This window comes from Gorilla gorilla, chromosome 1 (genome assembly GCF_029281585.2).
Source record: "Gorilla gorilla gorilla isolate KB3781 chromosome 1, NHGRI_mGorGor1-v2.1_pri, whole genome shotgun sequence".
In the NCBI taxonomy this organism is placed as follows: domain Eukaryota; kingdom Metazoa; phylum Chordata; class Mammalia; order Primates; family Hominidae; genus Gorilla; species Gorilla gorilla.
Window position 1 is genome coordinate 129276424 of NC_073224.2, and position 27411 is coordinate 129303834.

General features: G+C 40.9%; 3 protein-coding genes across 3 annotated transcripts in view; 2 read left to right on the forward strand and 1 right to left on the reverse strand.

Moving 5' to 3' along the window:
- GSTM2 (glutathione S-transferase mu 2) overlaps positions 1-27411 on the reverse strand; it is a 1178915-nt gene that overhangs the window by 41692 nt on the left and 1109812 nt on the right. The gene's annotated exons all lie outside the window — the stretch shown is intronic.
- LOC129532613 (proteasome subunit alpha type-5-like) lies at positions 1876-15418 on the forward strand. Its single transcript, XM_055382791.2, has 7 exons — positions 1876-2018; positions 4122-4189; positions 5075-5182; positions 5324-5382; positions 6160-6262; positions 7260-7346; positions 15178-15418. The coding sequence occupies exons 1-7, from the start codon at positions 1970-1972 to the stop codon at positions 15253-15255; spliced, it is 552 nt and encodes a 183-aa protein (XP_055238766.2). The 5' UTR covers positions 1876-1969; the 3' UTR covers positions 15256-15418.
- Positions 19303-27411, forward strand: part of LOC129525208 (sortilin-like) — a 55772-nt gene continuing 47663 nt past the window's right edge. Inside the window, exon 1 of the mRNA XM_055354193.2 lies at positions 19303-19677. Coding sequence (XP_055210168.2) covers positions 19372-19677 — 306 coding nt within the window. The 5' untranslated portion in view covers positions 19303-19371. The remainder of the gene's footprint in view (positions 19678-27411) is intronic.

Sequence of the window (27411 nt, forward strand, 5' to 3'; positions counted from 1 at the left end):
CCCACTCTCTGTTATAGTGGATTTATGCCTTTTTAGAAGTCCTTTAATCTTACATCAATAGACTTAAGGAAGGCGTGGAACTAATGTTATGTCTTTAGTCTGCACCTTTAACTAGAAATATGAGCATTCATTTTTATTTATTTATTTTTTGAGATGGGGTCTCACTCTGTTGTCCAGGCTGGAATGCAATGGCGTGATCTTGGCTCACTACAACCTCTGCCTCCCGGGCTCAAGCAGTCCTACCGTTTCAGCCTTCCGCGTAGCTGGGAGTACAGGCATATGCCACCAAGCCTGGCTAATTATTGTATTTTTTATAGAAACAGGGTTTCACCATGTTGCCCAGGCTGGTCTTGAACTCCTGGACTCATGCAGTCTGCCCGTCTCAGCCTCCCAAAGTGCTGGGATTACAGGCATGAGCCACCATGCCCAACCTGAGTACTCATTTTTTTACATAAAATTTTTTGACAGTTCATCTCCTGTAGTTATGCAGGTATCCACTGATTAAGAAAATACATGACAAAAAACTGGTGTACATTTAATAACACTTCTAAATAAAGTCACAACTCAACACATTTGAAAAATAATATATATGTGTGTGAAATGATCATTCAGTCTGCCGACATGTTAAGCAAGTTATACATAAAGATTCATGGGATTCTTTGGAACTCTTTGCAATGCTCACACTTGGCAGTGATTACTTTGTAGAAATAACTAAATATAATGGAATTCAAAGCAGAAAGCATAGTCATGGAAGGTTTTGATGAGTGGAATTTGGATTGGGGGAAGGAAGAATGTATTCCAGGGGAGACAGCATGAGCAGAGGGGTGCAAGGGTAGGAGATAACGTGGCTTGAGCCAGTGGGCTGGGCTATACCTGAGGGATTTTGTTGGAGAATAACGAGTAGTGAAGTTGAAAGGGAAAAGTGGCATCAGGATATGAAGGCTCTGGAAGTTTATTTGGATATATTATAGGCAGTATAGGGTGATGTTAATTCTTGAGAGAAGAAATATAATGATAATAGCATTTTATTAGATCAGTCAGGTTATAACATTAGAGATACATTGAGAGAGATTAAAGATGAGAGAGGCTATTGAAGTATCTAGGCATGGAATATGAATAACATTTGTTCATATTTGGCAGGCACCATTTTAAGCATTTTATAATATATAATGTGTTTACCCTTCTTATTATTATTGTCATCCTCATTTTGCAGGAAGTGGGCATAGAGGAGTAGATGACTGGGAGTTACGTAGAGATAGAGATGAATTCCAGGTATATTGTGGACTTCTAGCGACCTTAAATAATTAATAGTTTTACGTTGTTGGTGGTGATGATGGTGGTGGTTCTTTTCGTCCCTCCCTACCTTCCTTTATTACTTTTTTGGAGGTCAGGTAGGTTGGGGAATATCATCACCTCTTGGGACAGACCAAGGTAGATGGCAGAGGTGAAAAGAGGCCAGGTCCAGAGAAGACATTAAGAGTTTTATTACTTTCTTGCCCACTATGTTTAGAACTTTTGAATCCTCCATCCTCCAAATATTGGCATTAGAGAGTGGATTTTTCCAGTGTTTGAAAGACTTTGTTGAACTTACTCTTTTGGGGTTCTGGGAATTACATGGGTAAATTATAAAGAAAACATTAAAAATTTTAAAAAAATTTAAGGGAGGAAAAATAACTTTTTAGAATCACAAAATTCTGTAAATCAATGTTCTTGCTATTGACAGGAATAGTATATTAATTACTTACAGTATGTTAGGGTGCTCCTTCTCTCTGCCTATAAGATGTGGCCAGTTGAAGTTTCTATCATGTGAAGATTTACAGAGAGCTATCTGGTGAGTATGTGAGACAGTTATTTGACCTATATATGGTAATCATAACATGTTTCTCTTTAGCTTGGTTCTACAGCCATTGGGATCCAGACATCAGAGGGTGTGTGCCTAGCTGTGGAGAAGAGAATTACTTCCCCACTGATGGAGCCCAGCAGCATTGAGAAAATTGTAGAGATTGATGCTCACATAGGTAAGGAGTGGAGGAAAGCTGTTCTGTAGGATCTGGTCTGGGTTAATTAGTCCTCTATGATGTTCCAAGGAAGTTTTATGAAATGAACACGTTATCCCCTTGTTAGCTATTATTTTCCAGGCAGTAGGCCAGAATGCGTAAATGTAGGAGTAGGAGGCTGTTGCAGGACTCATTTATGTTTAACCTACTCCCAGAAGTTCCTTTCCCCTCAAATTTAGACTTGGTAAATGTGATGGTTGTTGAAATATGCAAAGGTTGAGATCTTTGAAGTGACTACAAGTTATAAGAATAATATAGACTTGCCTAGATCAGTCTTCCTCCTTTGTTTTCAGATTATCTTTGTATTCCTTGTTGCCTCTACCCACTTTTTTGGTCTTTAATTCCCCTGCCTTGGCTTCTGACATCATTGTATGATAGTATTACAGGGTGAGTAATTCTACTTATTTATAGAATGGCATTTTATTTGGCTATCCAAATTTTCTTAACCTGTCTAGTCATCTAATTAATGAAGCATTGGCAAAATAATTAATTGCTTGAAGGCATCAGAACCAAATGCCATGGTGACTCTGGGAGCTTGATATTATCTCTTTCATAGATATAGAAACTGAAATTTTATCTTTTAAGATTGGAACATTGTGTCTTCTTTAACTCAAGTCACTTGTCTTTTGAAGGTAGCTCAGTGTCACTATGTTCAACAAATTGAGAGCCTACAATGTGCCAGACCTTATGCTAGATACCAGGATATAGAAAGGAATAAGACATAGTCCTTGTTTTACAGGAGCATACAGTCTAATTGTGGTGGTGGACATGTAAGTAAGTCAATGCAATTAAGTGACAAAAGTATTAAGAAAGACTAGTGTGTTCTTAGTAGGAGTACAAGGGAAGAAATAATTAGTTTTGCCTGGAGTCAGCGGTAGTGGGGCTTTCAGAAAAGGATTCCATGAAAGTGATTTTGAGCTGAGTTTAATTCTGAAAGATAAGGAAGTGTACACAAGGCAAACAAGTGTCTGGGTATAGCAAGGGAGAGCATTCTAGTCAGGGGGAATAGAAATGACTGAAGCCATCGTGGTGTAAAATATAAAATACCATGGCACAAGCAGTTTTGTAGGCCTGGGCCATGAACTGCAGCAGCAGATGAGTCGGTCAGAGAGCGGAATTCCTTTTTTACCACCCTGAAGGGCTTCAATGTAATCCTTTTGCAAGGATGGGAAAGGTTTTAAGCAATGAGGTAATAGGATCCCTTTATAATTTTAGAAAGGCCATTCTGATAATGATATTAAAGATAGACTAAAGAGGGCTGAAACTGGAGGCATGGAGGCCAGTTGAAAAATTTGTAATAGTCCAAACAAAGAGATGGTGAAGGTTTTAACCAACACAGTAGCCAGAGAATGGAGAGGAAGATAGAAATTGACAGAACTTGTGATCTGATTGATTGTGAGGGCCAAGGAAGAAGACGGGGTCTGGAAGGGAAATGAGTGTGTGATATGTCCAAGTAGATATATTAAGGAAGTTATTTGGCTTTATATGTCTGAAACTTGGGAGAGAAACTTAGGCTGGAGATTTAGATTTGAGCCATGGCATGTAAAATAACAGTTATAGCCATAATCGTGACAGCTTGGGCCATCAGGCAAACTCTCTCTGATATAACTAGTTGCTTTGTGTTTGGGACAGAGAGGCAAAAGGCTTTTGATTTATTCGAGAGTCCTCCACTGTAGTCCATAATGAGGTGATTTTCTTTTCCTTGTTTCCCAGGTTGGGGCATTAGTATTTGCTTCGTTTGAAAATGTATCATTGTCTACAAAGAGTGCTAAAGGGATGCTTAGGGATGTAATATGTGGAAATTCATGTTTGGTTAGCTGCTTTTCTCTGGGCTTATTTTTATCGTCTGGACTTCTGTGTCACTGTGGGTGGTTTTTTGTTTCTAATATCATTAATACTTGGGTTCAGTGCAGATCATTTCCTATCTAATCTTTTGGGTATAAAATGCCATGGGATAGCTGAATGGCTGCCATGGTTCCAATCCAGAATTTCAGGATTTCCTGAGTGGATGAAAGAGTTTTACAAGGATTTGGCCACTGGGTCACTGTCGCTTTTACATTGCAGGTTGTGCCATGAGTGGGCTAATTGCTGATGCTAAGACTTTAATTGATAAAGCCAGAGTGGAGACACAGGTAAAATTGGCATTATCTCCTTTTTACCAGGATGCTTGAGTTCCTTGTTTAGTGATTATCTAGCTGCCTGGGCTATACTGCAGGTACCTGTGTCAATATTAGATGTGGCTCTTGGGAGTAATTTTGGGTAGAATTCCCAGTTAGAACTTCCTGGGGCTTGGAGTTTAGCTGTCCAATCATTGCAGTTTTAAAGAGGCTCTGGTCAGTAGTGCTGACAGTGTCTTCCTTTTTTTTTTTGGCTTTGCCTATATATAAAGCATGCATTGTTTCCTAATTGACTTTGTGTGGGAGCATCATGGCAGGAGGTGGATGTAGTTAAAGGATATTCTCCCCTCAGCTGCCTTTGCTGCCAGGCTTGTAAATAACAGCCCTCCTTTGGTGAGTAATAACTTGTACCAACTGACAAATACTGGTCAGGGATACTGTTTTTTTTTTTTTTTTAACTTTGTAGCTGCTGCTTCGAGATAGGCTAGTAAGAAAAATACATCACATGGTAAAATTTTTTGTACTTATTTGCAAGTTTGCTGTCTGTACTTATGTAAGAATAAGTCATTTAAACATCAACAGAATAAGCTAGAGTCTTTGAGGGAAAGAGGCACTTTTAGTTTTTGAAAGAGTAAACTTGGTGCTTTGAGGCATAACCCTCTTTTTCAAGGCAGTAATTCTCTTGTCCGTCGTTGCTTAGAGTCCTTGTGATATGTTTATTTCCAGAGCTATTTCTCTTCCTCTCATGTACTCCCAAGTACTCAGGGTTAATGTTAATTAAGAAAACCACATTTGAGCCTTCAGTTTTCAATCCCAGTTTAAAGGGATGTGCGTAGTGAGATGGTGGGCTGCTTTAATGTCCTTATTAGAAGGTTGTACCATGCTTTGCTCTTCTTCTAGAACCACTGGTTCACCTACAATGAGACAATGACAGTGGAGAGTGTGACCCAAGCTGTGTCCAATCTGGCTTTGCAGTTTGGAGAAGATGATGCAGATCCAGGTGCCATGGTGAGTGTGATATTTCTGTCGAGTTTTCTTATTGTTCTGTGGGACTTAGGACATTTGTCCTGTGAACATAACATTCCCAGCCCCTCTCACCTCCTTACTTTATAGCCATTTATCTTAATATCTCTTATTTTTTGGTTCTAGTCTCGTCCCTTTGGAGTAGCATTATTATTTGGAGGAGTTGATGAGAAAGGACCCCAGCTGTAAGTACCATTTTGTAATTTTCCCCCATGCTTTTGCGGGGAATTATTTTAATTTGGGGTGGAGACTGAGAAGATTATTGTAGAGTATTAGCCAGGTATTAGCACACACCTGTAGTCCCAGCTACTTGAAGGCTGAGGCAGGAGGATCTCTTGAGCCTGGGAGTTGTTATCCAGGCTGTAGTGAGCTATGATCATGCCACTGCACTCCAGCCTGGATAACAGAGCCAGACCCCATCTCTTTAAAAAATACATTAAAAAAAGATTATTGTAAAAAGGGCTATTGTAGAGTGTGTGTGTGTGTGTGTGTGTGTGTATGTATATACATATATATATGGCTTCTAATACTAAAGTTTAGTGATTCTATACCGTTTGCACAAATTTGGGGATTCCATGAAGAATTCCCCTATTGGAACCAGTGCTAATTCTGGAAGGAATTAGAAGTAACTTGTTACTATAGTCAGGGTGTGTTTTAGAGCTTTGCTCTGGAATGTTGATCTGATCCTCATCCTCAAATATTTCTAAGATAGGCATAAACAAGTACCATATTTATACATACTATACTTCTAAATCCCTAAGGAAGGTACTAATTTTCTTAAACAGTTTTTAAAATGTCTGGTTTCTCCAGACATAGAACATCTTTTAGATCTCTGCCTCAATATTTCAGTGGTGTTTCCTGGCTGCAGGGCCAAGCATTTATACTTTGTTTTAGTGAGACGTTTGTTACATAAAGTGCCACCACTCCTGAGCATTTTAGTCCTCATTTTGGGGGTTTTGCAGGTTTCATATGGACCCATCTGGGACCTTTGTACAGTGTGATGCTCGAGCAATTGGCTGTGCTTCAGAGGGTGCCCAGAGCTCTTTGCAAGAAGTTTACCACAAGGTAATTAAGTATTCTCACAACTCTTACTATTTTTTTAATCATGGTATAATTTACATATAATAAAATGTGCAAACCTTAAGAGTTCAGTTCTGTTTTGACAATTGCAAAACAAGATAAATAACACTTTCATCACCACCAGAAAAACGCTCATCCACATTCCAGTCAATCTCTTTCCCTCCCTTGCAACCATGTTTACCACCATGTTTACCACTGTCCATTAGTTTTGTCTGTTGTGCTTTGTTATAAATGGAATTAAACAGTTAGTCAGTTTGTATCTGTTTTGTTTAACACACTGTTTTTGAGATCCATTCATGTTGTTCCAGTATTTCCGTTTGATGGCTGAGTAATATACCATGGTATGGATGTACCACAATATGTTTATCCTCTATCTTCATAGCTTTACTTAGCACTTTACAATTGGCTCTTGAAGCAAGTGGGCATTTGGTATTTTCTTTGTGAGATGGGAAGATTTGGTTTGGGGTAACTCATTGGTGTGATTGAAGGCTGCTCTACTTATTCAGGTGGTTCATACAGGGATGCCTGCTCACATTAGCTCCTAATGGTATTGCTTTTACATATGGAGGAAATTAGGTACAAAACAGGGTAAATTTGAATTTTCTAAACCATTGGGCTACCTCTTAGATCATTTGGGCATTATTGTTCATTGGATATTACCAATAATATTATCTTCTAAATTAAAAGAGGAATTCAAATGTACACAAGACTAGTCTATCCCTTTCCCCTTCTTCAAAGATTACTTTGGTTGGTGACTTTATTGTGGCTCACAATAAGGTTTGGGGTTTTTTTTTCCTGAAAAAATGTATTCTACTTATTTGCCATTTACTTGAGTTCTGGAGATACTTGTAATGCACCATACTAAGTAAGATGTTTGACATACTTGCTAAATACTTTTTTCAGTGAGATAAAGGGAAAATCTTTGAAGGAAGGACGGATTGTGTATAATTAATAGGCATCTTCTTGCCTTCTTTGTTTCAAGTCTATGACTTTGAAAGAAGCCATCAAGCCTTCACTCATCATCCTCAAACAAGTAATGGAGGAGAAGCTGAATGCAACAAACATTGAGGTACTTTCTGTTTTATTGTTGGATTTTTTTCGTTTTTTTTTTTTTTAAGAGATGAGGTCTGGCTATATTGCCTAGACTGGTCTTGAACTCATGAGTTCAAGTAGTCCTCCCACCCCAGCCTCTCGAGTAGCTGGGACTACAGGTGCACACACCATGCCTGGTTAATGTTTTTAAATTTTTTTAGAGATGGGGTCTTGCTGTGTTGCCCAGACTGGTCTTAAACTCCTGGCCTCAGGCAATTCTCCTGCCTCAGCCTACTGAGTACCTGGGACTATAGGTGAGAGCCACTGCACCTGGCTGTTTTATTGTTTTTTATTCAGATATCATAGCTGGCATTCCTGAAGACTACATAGATCATGGAAATGACATTTTTGTATATTTAGTTCCTAAGAAATTATTAACAGCCTTTGAATAATAAGCAGCTTTAGTAAAGTGGTGCTGGCAGAAGCCAGAATTCAGTGAGTTAAAGAATGAGGCCTGGCGAGGTGGCTCACGCCTGTAATCCCAGCACTTTGGGAGGCCAAGGCAGGCAGATCACTTGAGGCCAGGAGTTCGAGACCAGTCTGGCCAGCATGGCAAAACCCCGACTCTACCAAAAATACAAATACTAGCCAGGTGTGGCGGCACGCACCTGTAGTTCCAGCTACTCGGGAGGCTGAGGCATGAGAATTGATTGAACCCAGGATTCGGAAGTTGCAGTGAGCTGAGATTGTGATACTGTGCTCCAATCTGGGCGATAGAGCGAGACTCTGTCTCAAAAATAAAATAAAAAGAATGAAAGGGAGATGATGAGTGGAGAAAACAATAGTATGCTGCTTTCTCAAGAAGTTTGATTAGTGTCGGCAGAAGATAGCATTAAAGAAAAGGATTGTGTCTTTTTAAGGATGTGGAAAAGTCTTGAAAATATAAATGGAGATGAAACTAGTGTATAGAAAAATGTTGAAAGAGTTGGGCGCAGTGGCCTGTAATCCCAGCACTTTGGGAGGCTGAGACAGGTGGATCGCTTGAGGGCAGGAGTTCAAGACCAGCCTGCCCAACATGGTGAAACCCCATCTCTACTAAAAATACAAAAATTAGCCAGGCGTGGTGGTGGACCCCTGTAATCCCAGCTACTTGGGAAGCTGAGGCATGAGAATCACTTGAACCCGGGAGGTGGAGCTTACAGTGAGCCAAGATTGCACCACTGCACTCCAGCCTGGGCGACAGAACGAGACTCCGTCTCAAAAAAAAAAAAAGCTGAAAGAAATAAAAGGAGAGGTTAGGATAGTGATGGAAAAGTTATAGAAGAGGTAAGGCATGGTACACATGAAGGAGTTGGTTTTGAAAAGTAAAATTCATTCAGCATCATATTGAGTACCCATTATATAGCAGGTATTATGCTAGATGCCCAGGGTTACAGACACAGAAAATCCAATTCCTATTCAAGTAGTATACTGTGTAGTGCAGGGAACATATAGATAATAAGAACCTGGGGTGATACTTCTATAATAGCAGTAAAAACAGATTCCTGTGAGTATGTACAACTTAGACTAAAGCATTAGGGAAGCTTCTTGGAAGAGGTGATGTCTGGAAAAGGGAGCAGAAAGGTATTCCAGCAAGATGGGACAACATGTGCAAAGGGTTCAAGATGTAAAAATAATATTGTGGGTAAAGGAAACTTTGAGGTTTTGTCTGACCGCTGAGGTGTGGGATGTATATAAGATAGTGGGGGACGGTAAGGGATGAGACCGGAGAGGTATGGACCAGCTTGGGAATGTCCTTTTTTAGTAATGCTAAGAGTAGACAGGAGCAAAGGAAGTAATGACGAGTAAAGATAGGTGGGTTTGGCGGTAAACCTGGAGAGATGTCCCACATTTCCCCAGATTTTTCCTAGTGATTGTGAGGTCATCTGCCGAGGGTAGGTGAATGCAACAGTAAAATTGAGAATGGGAAATATTTGGAAAAGTCATTATGAGAAGACAGGGAAGAGTAAAAGGATTGCTGGGCCATATTAAAATCCTAGTTGAGGCCAGTAATCCCAGCACTTTGGGAGGCCAAGGCAGGAAGATCACGTGAGGCCAGAAGTTCGAGACTAGCCTGGCCAACATAGTGAAACCCCGTCTCTACTAAAAAAAATACAAAAATTTAGCTGGGTGTGGTGGTGCGTGCCTGTAATCTCAGCTATTCGGGAGGCTGAGGCATGAGAATTGCTTGAACCTGGGCAGTAGAGGTTGCAGTGAGCTGAGATTGCACTCCAGCTGCACTCCACCCTGGGCAACAGCACGAAACTCTGTCTCAAAAAATAAATAAATAAAATTTAAAGGCCAACCAAGGCTGTAATTATATATCAGTAATTAAACCAATCAGTACTTACCAGGATATTTGTTGACCACACTCATGAGAAAATGGATGGTTGGATTAATCCATGGTAGGGGATTGACTAGTTAAGAACAGAAGATTAGAGAGGACTGGAGAGTATTGTTGGTGAATGTCTCACCCATAGAACCAGCTTTCATAGGCTGCTGTGAAAGGTCAGTCTAAGAAGGACTGACATTTGGGAGCCACTGCTCTAGAGCCCATCTGCTTTAAGTTCTTAGTCTATTAGTTGTTCCTTGGAGCTCCAGCCTCCCTACATGAACTGCTTCCCCTAAGAAAAGGAAAATATCCGGCCAGGCGTGGTGGCTCATGCCTGTAATCTCAGCACTTTGGGAGGCCGAGGCTGGCGGATCACGAGGTCAGGAGATTGAGACCATCCTGGCTAACAGGGTGAAACCCCTTCTCTACTAAAAATACAAAAAAAATTAGCCGGGTGTGGTGGCGGGCGCCTAGAGTCCCAGCTACTCCAGAGGCTGAGGCAGGAGAAGCGTGAACCCGTGAGGCGGAGCTTGCAGTGAGCCGAGATCGCGCTGCGCCACTGCACTCCAGCCTGGGCGACAGAGCGAGACTCTGTCTCAAAATATATATATATATCCAAGTTACATCTTACATCTTTCTTTTTAAGAAAATCTTTATATGTACCTCCTTCTATCGAGTGTCCTTACTTTCAATGAACTTTTTTGAGATATAATTTATATACAGTAAAATGTACCTATTTTAAGTTTACAATTCAGCGGATGTTGACAAATGTACAACCCCCAGTATCTGTCACCCCAGTCATTATATTGATCCTCCCAAAAAGTTCTCTCATGTCCCTTTGTAGTCTCTTCCCCCACATTGATCTACTTTTTGTCACTATAGATTTGTTTTGTGTTCTAGAATTTCATATAAATGTTTTTGTTTGTTTTTTTAAGAGATGAGGTCTGGCTATATTGCCTAGACTGGTCTTGAACTCATGAGCTCAAGTAGTCCTCCCACCCCAGCCTCTCGAGTAGCTGGGACTACAGGTGCACACACCATGCCTGGCTAATGTTTTTTAATTTTTTTAGAGATGGGGTCTTGCTGTGTTGCCCAGACTGGTCTTAAACTCCTGGCCTCAGGCAGTTCTCCTGCCTCAGCCTCCTGAGTAATTGGGACTATAGGTGACTATAGGGACTATACTTCTTTCACTTGGCATGATTTTGAGATTCACCCATGTTGCATCAATTCTGTTACATTTCATTGCTGAGTGCTATTTCATCCATCCTATTTTTTCACCTTTATTGCCAAGTCTCCTCCAAACAGAACCTGTATTATCTCCACTGCTTCACCTCTCATTTACTCCTCAATCACTACTATTTGTTTCAGCTTTTATTATTTCCATGAGACTGCTCCTTGCTAACTCTTATTTGTCAGATTTCATGGTCACTCTTTGGAACTATCATTTGACTTTTTTGAAGGATTCACCTCAGATTTGACAGTTCTAAAATTAAAATCATTATCTTTCCTAAAAACCATTTCATCTTCCCATATTTCTAATCTTGGTTGATGACACCCCCAGTGTACTTGTCATTCACACGAGAAACCTGGAAGACTTTGACTTCCCTTCCCTTTTACTCAGTCATTTCTTTGCTCCCTTATAAATAACTCCCAAATCAACGTCCCTTCTCCATCCCTACTTCCAGTGCCGCCTTTTGTTCAGGTTCCCATTTTTCCCCTACCTTGTATATTTTCAGAGGCTTCCTAATTAATCTTGCCCTCCTCCATTTCAGTCCATTTTTTCTTCATTGTGCTACTATAGTGGATTTTCTAAGCTATATCTAATCTTAATGGTTCTCCACTTAAAAAATATTTTCTGGCTGGACATGTGGCTCACGCCTGTAATCCCAGCACTTTGGTAAGCCAAGATGGGTGGATCACTTGAGGCCAGGAGTTCAAGACCAGCCAGGCCCATATGGTGAAACCCCTGTCTCTAATAAAAATACAAGAAATTAGCTAAGCACGGTGACATGTGCCTGTAATCCCAGCTACTTGGGAGGCTGAGGCATGAGAATTGCTTGAACCCAGGAGGCGGAGGTTGCAGTGAGCTGGAATCACGCCACTGCACTCCAGAGCGAGACTCTGTCTCAAAAAAAAAAAAAAAACAAAAAACCTTTTCTGACTTCTATTGTCTGTGAGATAAATTCCAAAATTCTTTTCATGGCATAATTCACTACTTCTTAAGTCATTTGTTTAATCTATTAGAGACTTTGCTAAGCATTTTACATGCAATTACTTCTCTTAATCTTCACAACACTTCTATGAGATAGATATTCCTATTCCGAAAATCTTATTTTACAGAAGAGGAAACTGGCTTTGAGACGGTAGGGCCAACAGGTAAATGGTAGAGTCAGGATTTGAATCCAGGTCTGGTCTTAGGTCTTATACTTTTAACCACTTTAACGTACTGTCTCCCATGAGCTCTGACCCCCTACTCCCTCTCCTTTTCACGTCATATTCCATGTGCAAGCTGTGGTCTAGCCATACAGAATTATTTTCAGTTTTGCAAATATGTCGTGTTCTTTTGTGGTTCTGTGCATTTGCACATTGTTTGCCCTTCCTGTCTTTGACTGTCTGACCCATTCTTGCCATGCTTTAATACACAACTCAAAAGTTGCTTCTCCCTGAAGCCTTCCTGGGCTCCTCCAGATCACTCTTAAACATATTCTTAGTTCTATTACAACACTTACCTGACATTGAACACATTTGGCATCTAGCACTTAGTAAATAAAGACTTTCTTCATCTTTGGATCCTTAGTCACAAGTACATGTAACTAATACACAGGTGCTTAGTAATTAATTATTGGTGAAATAAATTGAAAGAAAATATCTGTTCTACCTGCCTCATAGAGATGTTTTTTGAAAGTGAGATAATAAATAGAAAAGTATCTTTCATATTATGCAAATACATTTATTATTATGCAAATGTAAGGGATTATTTTTACTTATCTAGTGATGAGCAACTTCCTGAAGGCAGTCCTTGGCTCAGACGCTATTATTAATAGTATTGATTTGCGTTCCAGTTCTTCTGTAGGACTCTTCCATTCAGAGTTTTCCCAGTTTCTGCTTTTTAGCCCCTGTAATGTTTTGAGAAGGCTAGCCTGAGTCATGAGTGAAATTCTTTAGGCCCTCACTCTTTAGATTATTGCTCTTATATTTCTCTGTCCTCATGTCATTGATCATCAAGTAAAGATATATCTTAAGAGAAGCAGTAGTAACATTTTTATTTATTTATTTATTTGAGACAGGATCTCACTTTGTTGCCTGGGCTAAGTGCAGTGGTGCGATCTTGGCTCACTGCAACCTCCACATCCCATGTTCAAGTGATTCTTGTGCCTCAGCTGGGCCTACAGGCGTGCGCCACCATGCCCGACTAATTATTGTATTTTTAGTAGAGACAGGGTTTTGCCATGTTCACCAGGCTGGTCTCGAACTCCTGACCTCAAGTGATCTGCCTGCCCCAGCCTCCCAAAGTGCCAGAATTGAAGGAATTACAGGCTACCACGCCTGGCCAAGAGAAGCAGTAATAATATTTGTATGTTTAAATATCCTTGGAATGGAACTCATGGTCTACATGGTAAACTAATTGTTTACCTATATTTTGCAGATATATTTGGGACTTTTCTGACATTTCATGTAATTAGAGATATATCTTTTAGGAGAATCTAGAGGAGACTACAAGCTTTGAGAGGAGAACTTTTTTTTTAAGTCTGTTCCCAGATATCAGATGTCTTAAGACGTGCAGCAGTCTTTCTGAATTTTACTTATAGATGAGGGAGAGGATACTAAACATCATATAACTGGATTATGCTGATTCTCTCTAGCAACTTTCAAGTTACATTAAATATTAGTACTGAAAATTACTTTAAAATGCCCTACTATATTTAATTTTAAAAAATTATTATTAATTAATTTATTGTTTTAGACAGAGCCTCTTTCTGTCACCCAGGCTGGAGTGCAGTGGGATGATCACAACTCACTGCAGCCACAACCTCCCAGGGTCAAGCAATTCTCCCACCTCAGCCTCCTGAGTACGTGGGACACAGGCGTTTGCTACACCCCCTGCTAGTTTTTTGGGGTTTTTTTTGGTAGACACGGGGTCTCCCTGTGTTGTCCAGGCTGGTTTTTGACTCTCAGGCTCAAGTGATCCTCCCGCCTCAGTCTCCCAAAGTGCTGGGGTTACAAGCATGAGCTACTGTTTCCAGCCATGTGTTTAATTTTAAAAATTGAAGAAAAAAGACACTATGAGGAAATGACATGTAAAACACAAATCTTTTGAGGCAAATGTGAAGTGGCACCTATTGCTCAGTATTGCCCAAAACTGTGGGACATGATCAACAGAGAGAATGGAAAACCTAGTCATGATAGTTAAATTTGAAATTAACCATCTTCTGACCCTAGTTTTTTATTGTTGTTGTTGCTTTTAAATGTAAATATAATCTGGATTTCCAGTTATTACTGATATCTTCAGCAGTCACAACTGATTTCCTATGCCAGTGTTAATGAAATCTTTTCTTGGCCAGTTCTTTTAAAAAAACGTAACAGGCCAGGTGCAGTAGCTCACATCTGTAATCCTAGCACTTTGGGAAGCCGAGGTGGGCAGATCACCTGAGGTTGGGAGTTCGAGACCAGCCTGACCAACATGGAGAATCGCCGTCTCTACTAAAAATACAAAATTAGCCGGGTGTGGTGGCGCATGTCTGTAATCCCAGCTACTCGAGAGGCTGAGGCAGGAGAATCGCTTGAACCCGGGAGGCGGAGGTTGCGGTGAGCCTAGATCACGCCATTGCACTCCAGCCTGAACAACAAGAGCGAAACTCCATCTCAAAACAAAAACAAAAACAAACAAAAAAAACTTTTTTGTTAAGTTTTGCCACATAAACAATTTTAGAGAAAATACCTGACAATAGTTAATGATTATTTGTTGTAGGCAATAATGGTGTAAGCACTTTATATATATTAACATTTAATCCTCACAACTACTCTATGAATTAGCTATTCTTATTGTCCTCATTGTACAGATGAAGAAATAGAGGCACAGAGTGGCCAAGTAACCTCAAGTCACACACACAAGCTCAACTTTTAAGTATTTAAATATACTTCAAATATATTTCTAAAGGAGTCTTTAACAGAAAAAAGTACTGACTCCACGTACTTTGCTGCTGCTTTTGTGATCCCTGTTGAAGTGACTTCAAGAAGTGACAATGATGCCAGGCATTTGGTTAAGTATGATGTGGTGAGTTAACCTTAAAATAGAAAATTTGGTCAATAAGCATTTTTATTTTGGAGCCAGAGAGCTATTTTAGGGACCTGCTGCCTGGAAAGGATATCCTTGGGACAGCAGATCCCTTAGTTCCTAATGAATAGCTGCATCACCAACACAGCTTCTCCTGACCATGGTAGGGCCATCAGCAGGGTAACTCAGCCCAGCTTATTAACCCTTCTGTTTTCTTTCCAGCTAGCCACAGTGCAGCCTGGCCAGAATTTCCACATGTTCACAAAGGAAGAACTTGAAGAGGTTATCAAGGACATTTAAGGAATCCTGATCCTCAGAACTTCTCTGGGACAATTTCAGTTCTAATAATGTCCTTAAATTTTATTTCCAGCTCCTGTTCCTTGGAAAATCTCCATTGTATGTGCATTTTTTAAATGATGTCTGTACATAAAGGCAGTTGTGAAATAAAGAAAATTTTAAAATATTTGTTAATAGACTGTTCTCTTCTAATAGTCTTTTTTTTTTTTTTTTTTTAAGAGATGAGGTCTCACTATATTGCCCAGGCTGGTTTCAAACTCCTGGGTTCAAGTGATCTTCCCACCTCTGCCTCCTGAAGTGCTAGGATTATAGGCGAGAGCCACTGTGCCCAGCCATTGTAATACAGTCTTTTGTTTGAAATGCAAACGTTAGTGGGCCAAAAGGACAGTGTTATTAATATCCCTATTCTATGAAGATGTCTGTTCTAAAACTGTTTTAGTGATGCTCTATAACAGAATCAACTATATCCATTAATTCCATGGTGTTGATAAATGAACTAGTCCAGCTCTTCCCAGTGGTTAATAGATGTTAACAGCACTGTAAATCCATTTCGGCCCTGTAATTTCTGGAGCAAACGTGTATTTTTGCTGCTTTTCTTATAAGGAGATGCTACTAATTGACTCAGAAGAACATGTTTTGAGGTCCTCAAAACATTGATGGGTTGGAATCAGCCATCAACAGTGTTGTACCAGTTCTTGGGTCTTGATAGACAATTTGGAAAGAGATTTCCTTGTTTACGAAGTGAAGGACTAAGAAAGAATTAAATTAATGACCTTGGCCTCACTGGCAATCAATTACAAATCTCTATATCAGTAAGAGAATTGTAAAATTCAGAAGCAGTTTACATTAGACTTTGGAATGAATGATGAACTTTCCCCATTAGAGCTGCCATCATATGATTGGTGGAGATTGTTTAAAGAATCATTCTATCTCAGCCTCAAAAATTACCATGGGAAGATGGTATCAGTATCACTACTTAACAGATGAAGAATCTAATGCTGTGTGCCCATGGACACACAAAATTAAGCTGTTGGGACTTGAACAGCTCAAATTTTCTTGTTTCAGATCACCAGCTCTTGAGTAATAGGGAAATCTGGAGATCTGAAAAGTACTTGCACTGTCCACAACATGGCTAATCCATATGTGGATGATGCAGAATTGATTTAATTCACTAACAGGGACCCCATAATTATTTGCTGGGCTCTGGGTATATTAATGTGTAGGAAGTTGTACTATATGTTAATAAATTATGACTATTTGGGTAGGCTGAATTCATACTAAATCCATACCGTAGTTCAACAAAAAACAACATGTTTATATACATTTGGAAACTGCAATGATAGGAAACATTTGGAAGAAAGGGATTTTGCCCTAGAATAACACATAAGGAAAGCAGAGAATTAGAGTATATTGTTACTGAATGTTCCAGAGACTTCTAGTGATTTTAACACTTATTAAGTATTGCATGTCGATGGGGAGATTTGTTTCTCTAAAGATCACTTTGTTTTATTAAATCCTAATAGAAAATACCCTTGAAAATCCTATCTTATTTATTCCTGTAACGAATTTATTGAGCACCTACCTACTATATGCCAAGAAATGTATTAGCCATCAGGCAGAGAGCTGTTCAAATGGTAGATATGATCTGTGCTCCTGTGAAACTTCTAGTGGGGAGAGCCAAACAATAAACAATATTCCTTTTTAACTCTAGGTTAATGCAGAAATGGATAAAGCCCATGTTGCTTTTGGGAGAGGTGAGTTGTGTCTCTGAATCACATGCATTTCATAGGGGGAAAAATGCCCAAATACTAAGGAGTAGCTCTTAGCCTATGTCCGTTCGCCTCAGCTTAAGTTGTTTTCCCTCCCACTGGCTGGGCAGCATATTAGTGTTTTACCTGGTAAAATAGTAAATTTCATACCTTCTATAATTGGCATTCTTCAAAGAGGTAGAACTTTGATTTTTTTGTAGAATATTAAAACAAGCTTTCTTAGGTTAAAGAAGTGATCTTACTACGAACAGCAATGGTTTCATGATGTGTAATTGCTTTATGTTATCTTTCTGCTATAGAATGTTTCCTGGAGAAAGGTACGGTTTTTAGTAATAAGATAAATTTACTTTAGTCCTGCAAATAAGGTGAAATCTTATGTCCAGTATCTCACAAAGGAGAACTGACAGTGCCACTTTTATATTTAATGTCAATCTCATTAGACAAAAATGAAATATAGTTCCTAGGGTTTCCAATTTAAAAAGTGAAATAATAAATATATTCACTCAAACATTTTCTCAGTGCCATATGCAAGTTACCATGTCCCGGAAGCTGATACAGTTTGAAGAAGGAAATATATAAGTACTGTAAGCCTGTGATAACTAAAAGCAACATACTAAAAAGTGAAGGTACAGATAATTGGAACAAATTTAATAGCGTTTAAAAGTGTATTTGGTAATTTCTCCAGGAGGTGGCACTGTTGAGTTGTTTTTTCTTTTCAGACAGTAAGACAATAGACCATTCATCTTTGTGTCACCCAAACAAAGAAATATTCCTTTATAACCCCCTTTCCTCCCCCCACCTAATCACATGCTACTGGAACTGACTGTCTTGTGATCTACTCCCATAGTTGGCATAGATTTAAAAATAATCTTTTTAAAATTAATCTGATAGTAGTTATGGAAAGGAACAAATTGTTCACCAATTTTCATCAGCTTTATCTTTTCAGTCCAGTAACTGAGAACTTAAAAAGACTATTCTAGTGATTTTACTATCCTGCTCAGATGGCATTCAAAAACATTTTTCACTTCTCACGTCTTGGAAAAATTTGTAAATTCGTTAAGTCTTTTTGTTTGAAAGTTAATGTGACTGGAAATATTTTAATGTAAATATCGGGTTGGGTGCATTGTATCATTTTGCTCTACAATGACTGTATCCTCATTTGGGTTTATGGCCAGTTTATAATTAAAAGTAATCTTTACTTGCTTTGAGTGTAATGACTTGCATATTTTGTATTTTCTATTTGCTACCTTTTCTACTGAACAATTTCTAGCTTTCTGAAGGGATGGAGTCAGTAAGCTTAAGGATTCAGAACTGGTTTTACCTGTGCTACGTGTTGTAGGAGTTGTGTGTGCAGCTTCTGCGGTAAAGGGAACAGCGTAGGGGTTTTATTTTATTCATTAGAGGTGGATTGGGGTGCTAATTTAGAGGACATCACATACTGGAACCAAACTTGTCCGAAGCTCTCACTGCAGAGTTAAGGCACTTTGGTAAAATAAATGTGCATCTAGGAAATGATCATGTGTACAGTAGGCATTGGATCATTCTCTTGCCCCCCTTTTACCTGCCCCTAATGCCTAAGCTACATTCGAAGTCCTGGAAAACCTGTAAGTAATTCCGCCTTTGGCCTACCTCCCCTCAGAAGAGGAAGGTCAGAGAGGCCAAACGTATGGAAAGACTATTCTTCAGGCTTGCAGGAGTCACGGATGTCCTGATGTCTGTCTCCGTAGGATGTGGCCCACATCAGTTCGCATTCATCTTCTTGCAGCAAGGCAGCTGCTTAGCAGACAATGGGCGCTCCAGTGAGCGGGGTTTATAAAAACCCGAAGCCCCGGTTCATGATGGAGCCCCCTTTTCCAGCTGAGCGAGCTCAGGGATTTCCTGGGTAGGTTTTCCAGGCTCTGCCTCACCGAAGGAATTTTAGGAGTGTCTCTGGGGAACAGGAGGGACGCAACCCAGCCCCAACTTGAGGGCGCTAGAGGTGCGGCAAGGGATCGCGACGCCAGGAGCCCCGGGCTCGGCGGGAAGGTATGAGAAGCTCCTACGTGAACTCCACAAGCCGGGCCCGGGAGACGCCGGGCGAGGCGGGGTTGACCTCAGCAGTCTCTGCCCCGTTCCAGCCAATCAGTCCCGCATCTTAGCATCCGAATCCGGGACCCCCGAAGCCGGAGGCGACGCGAGCCAATGAGGAGTGGGCCGGGGAAGAGGGACAGGCGGCCAGCCTATGGGGCGGAGAGGCCCGGCCGCGCGTATTCAAGGAGCGCCACGCTCGGCTCGGGGGTGTGGCGCGCGCCGGCGGGGGTGGGCGGGCGCGCCGGGCGGCAGGTGCCGGCGTCGGCGGCATTCGGCGGCTATGGAGCGGCCCTGGGGAGCTGCGGACGGCCTCTCGCGCTGGCCCCATGGCCTCGGCCTCCTCCTCCTCCTGCAGCTGCTGCCGCCGGCGACCCTCAGCCAGGACCGGCTGGACGCGCCGCCGCCGCCCGCTGCGCCGCTGCCGCGCTGGTCTGGCCCCATCGGGGTGAGCTGGGGGCTGCGGGCGGCCGCAGCCGGGGGCGCGTTTCCCCGCAGCAGCCGTTGGCGTCGCAGCGCGCCGGGCGAGGACGAGGAATGCGGCCGGGTCCGGGACTTCGTCGCCAAGCTGGCCAACAACACGCACCAGGTGAGCGGGCGCCGGGTCCGGGAGCCGCTCGGGTGCGAGGTGCCGCCCGCGTGCCCTTCCCGGCCCGTGCGCCCCGCGACTCCCGGAGGAGACCCCAGCCCCGCCGCGCCCGCGTCCCCCGGGCCGCAGCCCCGAAACTGCGGCGGGCGGGCGGGCGGAGTCGGGCCCGGGCGGCCGGCGGGGCTGTGTTTTGTCACAGGGGAGGCAATCTTAGACTTCCACCGCATTCTTTTTTTTTTTTTTAAGTTGTCAAAATCTCTTGAACATCGTTTTTCGTCTATATAAATAATCAGGACCCAGTAACGCTGTTAGGCCCCAGGAAGGTGAGGGAGTAATTAACTCTTGAGCGCTTGCAGAAGTTGGGCTGCGCAGAAGCAAAGGTGTGTCCTCTCTGGGTCAGTACTTTCCGGGTGGGAGAGGCGGGAGTTCAGGAGGCCCGAAGCAGCGATCTGGTCACCGTGTTTTAATAGTTAAGGGGACTAGCTTGGAAATGAGCTGGCAATATTTATGTGATCTCTTTTACTGCTTCAGATTTGACCTTCTGTCATGGTACGGAAGTCTGACTAGCATGTCTATATCCCGTGGTGACAAGATTTTCAATAGTTAAGAAACGCATTGCACATATTCTGCTTTGAGCCAACTCTTGGTCAAAAGACTTTCAAAATTATGGGATTTCTGTCCCTGGGGACAAGCAGCTCAACCTTTGCACACTACTGGACTGACAAAACTAATTATTAAGAAAGTCCTGGTTCCTTGCTTCAGCACAACTTGGGCATCTTTCTCCTATTTCTCTCAAATTAACAATTTAATCCTTGCTAGCCACATTTGCATAATGTATTTTCAATTCTATATATTTTCTCCCTTGCCTGTTTTCCTCTTTCAAAGAAAATGAATTGCACTTGGGGGCAGAGATGGGTGGCCAAGTCTCTGTGCCAGCACTTGTCCTTCTGTAACCGTTTTTCAGCGTCAGCCAAGCCTCAGTCTCTCTTTGGACTGCCTGGTTATCTGGACCATACTTGTTACCTGTAATAGAATTCTCTGATCTGAGGACGCAAGACACAAATATTCAGGAATAATTGTGCTTAGTGCATCCCGAGCAGCAGCTGTGTAAAGGGTAGCCAAGCTAGTGCTGGAGGGTGGGACAGGTTAGGTAGAATGAGTACTGGGAAGTCTTCCTACTTGATGAGAAAAAAAAATTGAATAGACTTCCTTCTCACAGTGGGGGATTGAGAAAGGCTTTACAACACTAATGCTTAATTTATACCGGACCACTTCCTTCCTTGAGCTAGCTGGACACAGCATTCTTACTCCATATTTCAAATTCTTCTCTCGCTGGTTGACCTAACTTTAGGTCTGCTGCTACTCCTGGATTTAGATTTACTCCTGTTTTTCTTTTTCTCTTTTTTTGTGAGATAGAGTCTTACCTCAGCCTCCTGAGTAGCTGGGACTACAGGTGTGCACCACTATGCCTAGCTAATTTTTGTATAATTACTATTTTTTTTTTTGAGAAAGGGTCTCACTCTGTTGCCCAGGCTGGAATGCAGTGGTGTGATCACAGCTCACTGCAGCCCTGACCTCCGGGGCTCAAGTGATCCTCTCACCTCAGCCTCCCAAGTAGCCAGGACTACTGGTACATGCACCCAGCTAATTGTTCTTTTCTTTCTTTCTTTCTTTTTTTAAGAAACAGGGTTTTGCCATGTTCCCCAGGCTGGTCTTGAACTCCTGGGCTCAAGTGCTCCGCCCACCTTAGCCTGCCACAGTGCTGAGATTAGAGGCGTGAGCCACTATGCCCTGCCTGGATTTATTCCTTGAGTCAGAGTCTTCCTGGTTAGTTTGAATTGATGTGTCATTTGTAATATATTGATTCCAAAGAAAGAGGTTGAAAAAACTGGCTCAGGGGTTCTAAGGCCAAATCTGTGGAAGAGTAGACCTAAAACCACTCATTCTTTGAAGTCCACATGTAAAGAAATTTTCTTCTATTTCTTTCATTTAGCTGTTTGCAATAATTTTTTTTTAGTTTTTCTCTCCCAGTGTTTTTTTCAGTGACCTTATTTAAAATAGCTATTTTGGCTGGGCACGGTGGCTCACGCCTGTAATCTTATCGATGTGGGAGGCCAAGGCAGGTGGATCACTTGAGGTCAGAAGTTCGAGACTAGCCTGGCCAACATGGTGAAACCCTGTCTCTACTAAAAATACAAAAGTTAGCCAGACGCGGTGGCATGCGCCTGTAATTCCAGTTATTCTGGAGGCTGAGGCATGACGATCACTTGAACCCAGGAGGCAGAGGTTGCAGCGAGCCGAGATCGCACTGTTGTACTCCAGCCTGGGTGACAGAGTGAGACTCTATCTCAAAAAAAAAAAAAAAAAAAAAAAAAAAAGTTTTTGCGTTTGTTAGTCATCCGTGGTCTCTTCTTCAGAGATCTCATCCTTTCTGTATCTGGTTAAAAAAAAAAAAAAGTGGAGCCTTTGTTTAATATCCTTTACCTTAAAAATGGTTAAGTAGTACTTCTTAACCAAGAATTGTTATGTAGTAGCCTGTTCTTCTGTTTATTTATTTGGTTTTAGAAGTCATAAAAAATCCTGAACTGTATTGAAGAGATCTAGTGTTTTTGGACCGTTTATAAAACAGTGTGAAATAAAAGCATCAGCATGACAGAACAACTTTTTATCAGAGATATTGTACTTTGTACAACTGGGGAAGGAAGGTACATGTAGAATCATTTTTCCTACATAACATGACAGGATTCGAGTCCCAAGAAAAAGCAAAAGTTCATGGTTCTCTTATTTCTTTTAACTTGGTCCTGTTTCATTTCAAGCCACATTAATTCACATCATCAATGTATGTGAATGCCCTCCAAATGCCTAGATCTGTGTGCTAGATGCTGGGGTGCCAAGATACAAAGAAAAGATCATTCAGACTGGAGAATGAAAAGCCTCAGAAGGTTATAGCAAACTACTAGACCTGTGTCTGTGGCTTATGAGGATATATTAGCATTTAACCTGTCTTCTCAAGAAAGCACGGTAAAGCTAAAGCATGATAGTGCGTTTATATTATGGTTTAAGGAGACCGGTGTCCTGATGACCACTCAGGCTTCTCTGTCCATGAAATCCAGCAGGTTTTTCTCTTTGCCCAAGCCTCCCTTTTTCTCTCTAAGGTTTTTTTTCTCATATCATTTCTTTTCAATCTATTAATTTAAAATATATTTAAAGTGCATTGGGTTTATTACACACAGCATATATTTTTTCACATAGAAGTCCTAATGATTAAGTGCTTTATTTTAGGAGTTGAGGCAGGAGAGGAAAACATTTTCCTTTCTAGTTATAGTATTACAAGTTAGCTATAATAGACTCATGGGAAAGTGGAAATAAAAAATACTGGCTATTACTAAAAAAAAAACAAAAGGGATGACAAGAAAACGAAGGAGAAAGATAAATAGTTATAACTTTCCAAAAATTATGCTCCCTAATTTTGTTCTAAGGGTTTGACTTACCATGGTAAGGTGGTATAGCACTGCCTTATCTGGACTGTCTGCATTTGAACCCTGGCCATGTCACTGTGTGATCCTGGGTGAGTTACTTAAGTTTTCTGTGTCTCAGTTCCTAATCTGTAAAGTGAAGATAAGAGCACTTAATTTGTAGGGTGGTTGTGAGAATTAAATGAGTGTGTGTTAAATTATATATACATAATATATACGTATATGTATATTGTATAAATATATATTTGTATTACATAATATTAATATATGCATATGTAATATTGTATTTGTAATGAGTTATAGTATGTATTACGCATATCACATTGTGTTGTATAATCTATACATATGTAATAACTCATTAGAAGAATGTCTGGCACATAATTAGCACTCAGCAATTAGCTATCATTTATAAATGCTCTCTTCTTAGACTCAATAATCTTCCTTTTGCCTGGAACTCAAAACTGTTTTCATGCCACATTTTTAACTGATTCTTTCCTTCAGCTGCTTGGAGTATTCATGACATGTATAACCTTTGTACATGCGTGAAATTGAGCAGGCCTAGAAGACTTTATTGTTGGTTGCTAAGTTGGATTGCTTCAAAACATTTCTGCTGTAAGCACCGCTTTGAGGGTAGGCATGAAACTGTCTTAAAGGAACAGATGAAATGCCTTGGCCAGAGTTGTGGTGGTGGCTGACATAATTTCCTTACTTCTCATTCCTGTGTACAGACCATTTGACAATTTCCTTAAAACTTTTTAAACTTATGATGAATAAAGCCAGGAACTGTTGCTTATTTTCTGTCCTCCCTCTGCTCCTGTCACTAACTACTTCTTTAAACATAACTTCCCAACTTCTACTCCAACTTTAAAGCATCTGGTTCCTTAAATAAACAGGCCCTGTAGAGAGGCCGTGTTGTATGTGGGGTGTCAGCTCTGGGAAGAATGCGTGTGTTTGTTTGCTGGCGCTGGCAGGGTTGAGTCCAAGCTGACAGGACTGAGTGTGCCTGTCAGAGGCTTCAGGGAGCTGCCGCTGAAGCCCTCGGCCTGTTGTGGATCGCCAGACCTTTGTAACACCCGGAAGTCTGAAGGTCAGTCCTTTAATGCCCCGGAACTTCCTAACTGCCTCATTTCTTCCAATACTTGGCCTCTCTACATCCTACCTTCCCTAGCACCCCCAGCCGTCTAGCTTATTTAATATTCTCTTGAGTTCTGTTTCTTCCATTCAGCTTTGGATCAAGGAGTAGGAGCTCTGTAGGATCTCCTTCTTGGTCCTGGTTGAGCAGAGTGAGCGAAACCCTCACGAAGAGTCCTCTCTCATGCAATGTATAGTCAGACCTTTAGCCCCTAGAGGGATGTTAAAATGACTTATGCATTGGATATTTCAGTAAGAAGTATCAGCAGATTTGATGAAGTGTAATTTATCTGGGGAAAGGTTAGTCTTCATCTGAAGTTTGTTTGGGATGAGAGTAGAAAGCTAGCCAGGTATGACAGATGGCTCCAAGGGAATGCAGTGTTAACAATTAGGTAAGTTCTCTGCTGACTCAAATATTTGGCTCTGTGCACAGTGATTTTTAATTAGAAATCTGAGTCTCATGTCTGCTTGTGGAAATAATTGGAAGAAGGCTTATGTTCTGTTCAATTTCTAATGGCTATTTTCTTTTTGTGATTATTAACAACAATAATAGGCTTTCTATCCTGCTGTTTTGATCAGATCTTTCATGTCAGGGTCACAGATACTATTAGCAGTTTCTTCTGCACTCTGCCAGTTTCCAGTCAACTCTTGTCAACAGGCATTGGGTTCTCAGTGGGTGACTGCAGAGTCTGCGTTCCCCAACTTTGTCCCAGTTGGCCTGTTACCCTTGTGTGACCATCACATGCTGGGCAGTGCTTAGCACCAAGTTGTAATGGTCAGAACGGGGGAGTAACGTTTGTTCTTCTCCCTCCTTCCTACCTAATCCTACCCCTCAATTTTTTTTACAGAAAGTGAACTATGTTTTGAGGCTGCAGAAATGAGGCTCAGATATTTTATATAATTAGGAGCTAATATTAAGGCAGACAAAGCCATCACATTTGACGTGTAATTTAAAATACAGCTTTTCTAGAAACAACAAAACTGTGGCAATGGCTCTGACAATATTATGAACTAGATACTGCATTTGTAGATTTCTACAAGTTTCAGTTCCCTTTCTCTCCTTTTGTCATCAGTGTTTTTATTGCATCTTTTACTTCTATTTTTAAAAACTTGGTGAAAACTTGTTCTTCCCACTATGTGGTCTCAGTGATTTGTATGCAGGTGGATTTGAGGATTAATGGGGCTTGAAGAACAAGCTGATCAATTTCAGTCAGTTCTAGGCAGCTTTTTTGTTCTTGTTTCAATGGTGACTGCAGTCAAAGTTGGGTTAGTAATATGTTGTTTTGAGATAGTTTGGTTGAATGAATGTTCATGACAGATTCCTCATACCTATGAAAATTTTTAGGTGAAAGATGGAGGCTGTTTTTCCTTCTCTATCCCCAATCTCAATCTCAGGAAACCACAGTAAAAACAAAATTCTTCCATTCAGAACCTGTCGTGTTTTGCCGAGGAAGTTTTCTGTGAATTTGTAACTTATTTTCTGTTTTGTGTTTTAGTCTCTGGCCCTCGATTCCTCATCTACAGCACAAGAAGTTTTGGACTAGCTTTAAAATTTCTTTCAAAAATTCTATGATTCATGTGGGAGAGGCCAGAGGTTGTGATCACAAATGTTTTCCTGGCTGATTCCAAATTTAGAAGCAAACTGTGGCTGTTTGACTTCCCAGTCAAACTTGAACATGGCATGGATTTCACATTTAGGGGTGTTTTACTACCACCTCCAGAACTTGCTTCAGTGAAATATGCGTGTTCTTAAAGATAGCAGGAGTACTTTTTTTCATGTAGTTATGAAAGACATATTTCTCTTTTATTTTGGGGGTAATATTTTACCGTTTGTTCCTTGTTGGCTGAAAAATCTAATGCTAATAAAAGCTACTAGCTTGAATAGTCCAAAAGCAAACCCAACAGATAGCAGTAAATTCATTTTTCTTTTTCCCTTTCCGATAGTACTCTGCCAAAACTGGGGCTTTTTTTCATCATCCTGGCTGCCTGTGTGTTTGAAAATAGATGGTCAGCTTACCATAAATATATTCACATGTAGAAACTTATATGTGATTAATTGGCTTGATTTATTTTTATCAGAAGAAAACGTATGTATGTTCCTTCTCTGGCTTATGAATACTATCCGTCTTATGTTTGCTTTGGATAAGCATTTTAGTCTTCCTGTATGTCCTAAAACACACGCACACACACACACACACACACACACACACACACACACACACTTTCTAATATTGTACTGAAGCCAGTTTGCAAGTCTGGTTCCACAGTACAATTGCTCTGAAGGACCAGGAGAAATTGAACTGGGAAGGAAAATTTGTATTAACTTCAATAATTCCCAGACAAGTTAGTTCAAATCATTTTTATCTAGTATTTGCTATTTGTCACAAAGGATTCAAAACATAAATATGTTGTATACAAAATCTCAAAGAGATGTCTCAATACCCAGATTTGGGTCCTGGCTCTGCTGCTTCATAGCTGTGTGACTATGGAAAATCACTTAACTTCAGTGGTCTTTACAGTTGTTTTTTAAACTAGAGCAGCAGCTCTTAGGATTGTTTGGAGGGTCAAATGAGAAGTTTTATCAACGTGTTTTGTTAAAGGTAAAGTACTATATAGATGTCATTCATTTAGACACTTACTGTGCTGCCTGCCATGTACTGAGTGGAGTCCAGACCTGTGCATAAACAAAGCAAAGCACTGGGGCTATCTTAAGGATTTAGGTGTTCAGAGATGTTTCACTGGGAGTTTGGAAGAAGGCTTGACCACTGCAGTGCAGTGTTCTGGGAAAGCCCTCTGGCTGAAGAGAGAATCAAAGTGGAGGTGATTTTTAGGGAGATCTGTAACGGCACGAAGGAAGTAGGAAAATCCAAGATATGTTCAAGGGATGGTCAACAGAAACTTTATTTTAGGGTGAGGTAGTTGATGGGGAGTATGACTAAGGTTTCCAGGAAAACATATAGGGAAGTTAAAAAAAAAATAGCTCTTTTGTGGGGGATGGAAAGAGAGGAGGGGCGTGGGTAGTGAGTTTGGCAAAAGGACTTACTTGTGAAAGAGTTTTAACAGATAGTGCTAGACATGAGGCTAGAGCTGGAGGAACCAGAGGTAGAAATGGGGAGCCAAGAAGAGT

Coding starts and splice junctions, on each gene's coding strand:
- LOC129532613 (XM_055382791.2), top strand. CDS start 1,970: ATGGAGCCCAGCAGCATTGAGAAAATTGTAGAGATTGATGCTCACATA. Junction 4,190..5,074: donor AAGCCAGAGTGGAGACACAG/GTAAAATTGGCA, acceptor CTCTTCTTCTAG/AACCACTGGTTCACCTACAA. Junction 7,347..15,177: donor TGAATGCAACAAACATTGAG/GTACTTTCTGTT, acceptor TTTTCTTTCCAG/CTAGCCACAGTGCAGCCTGG.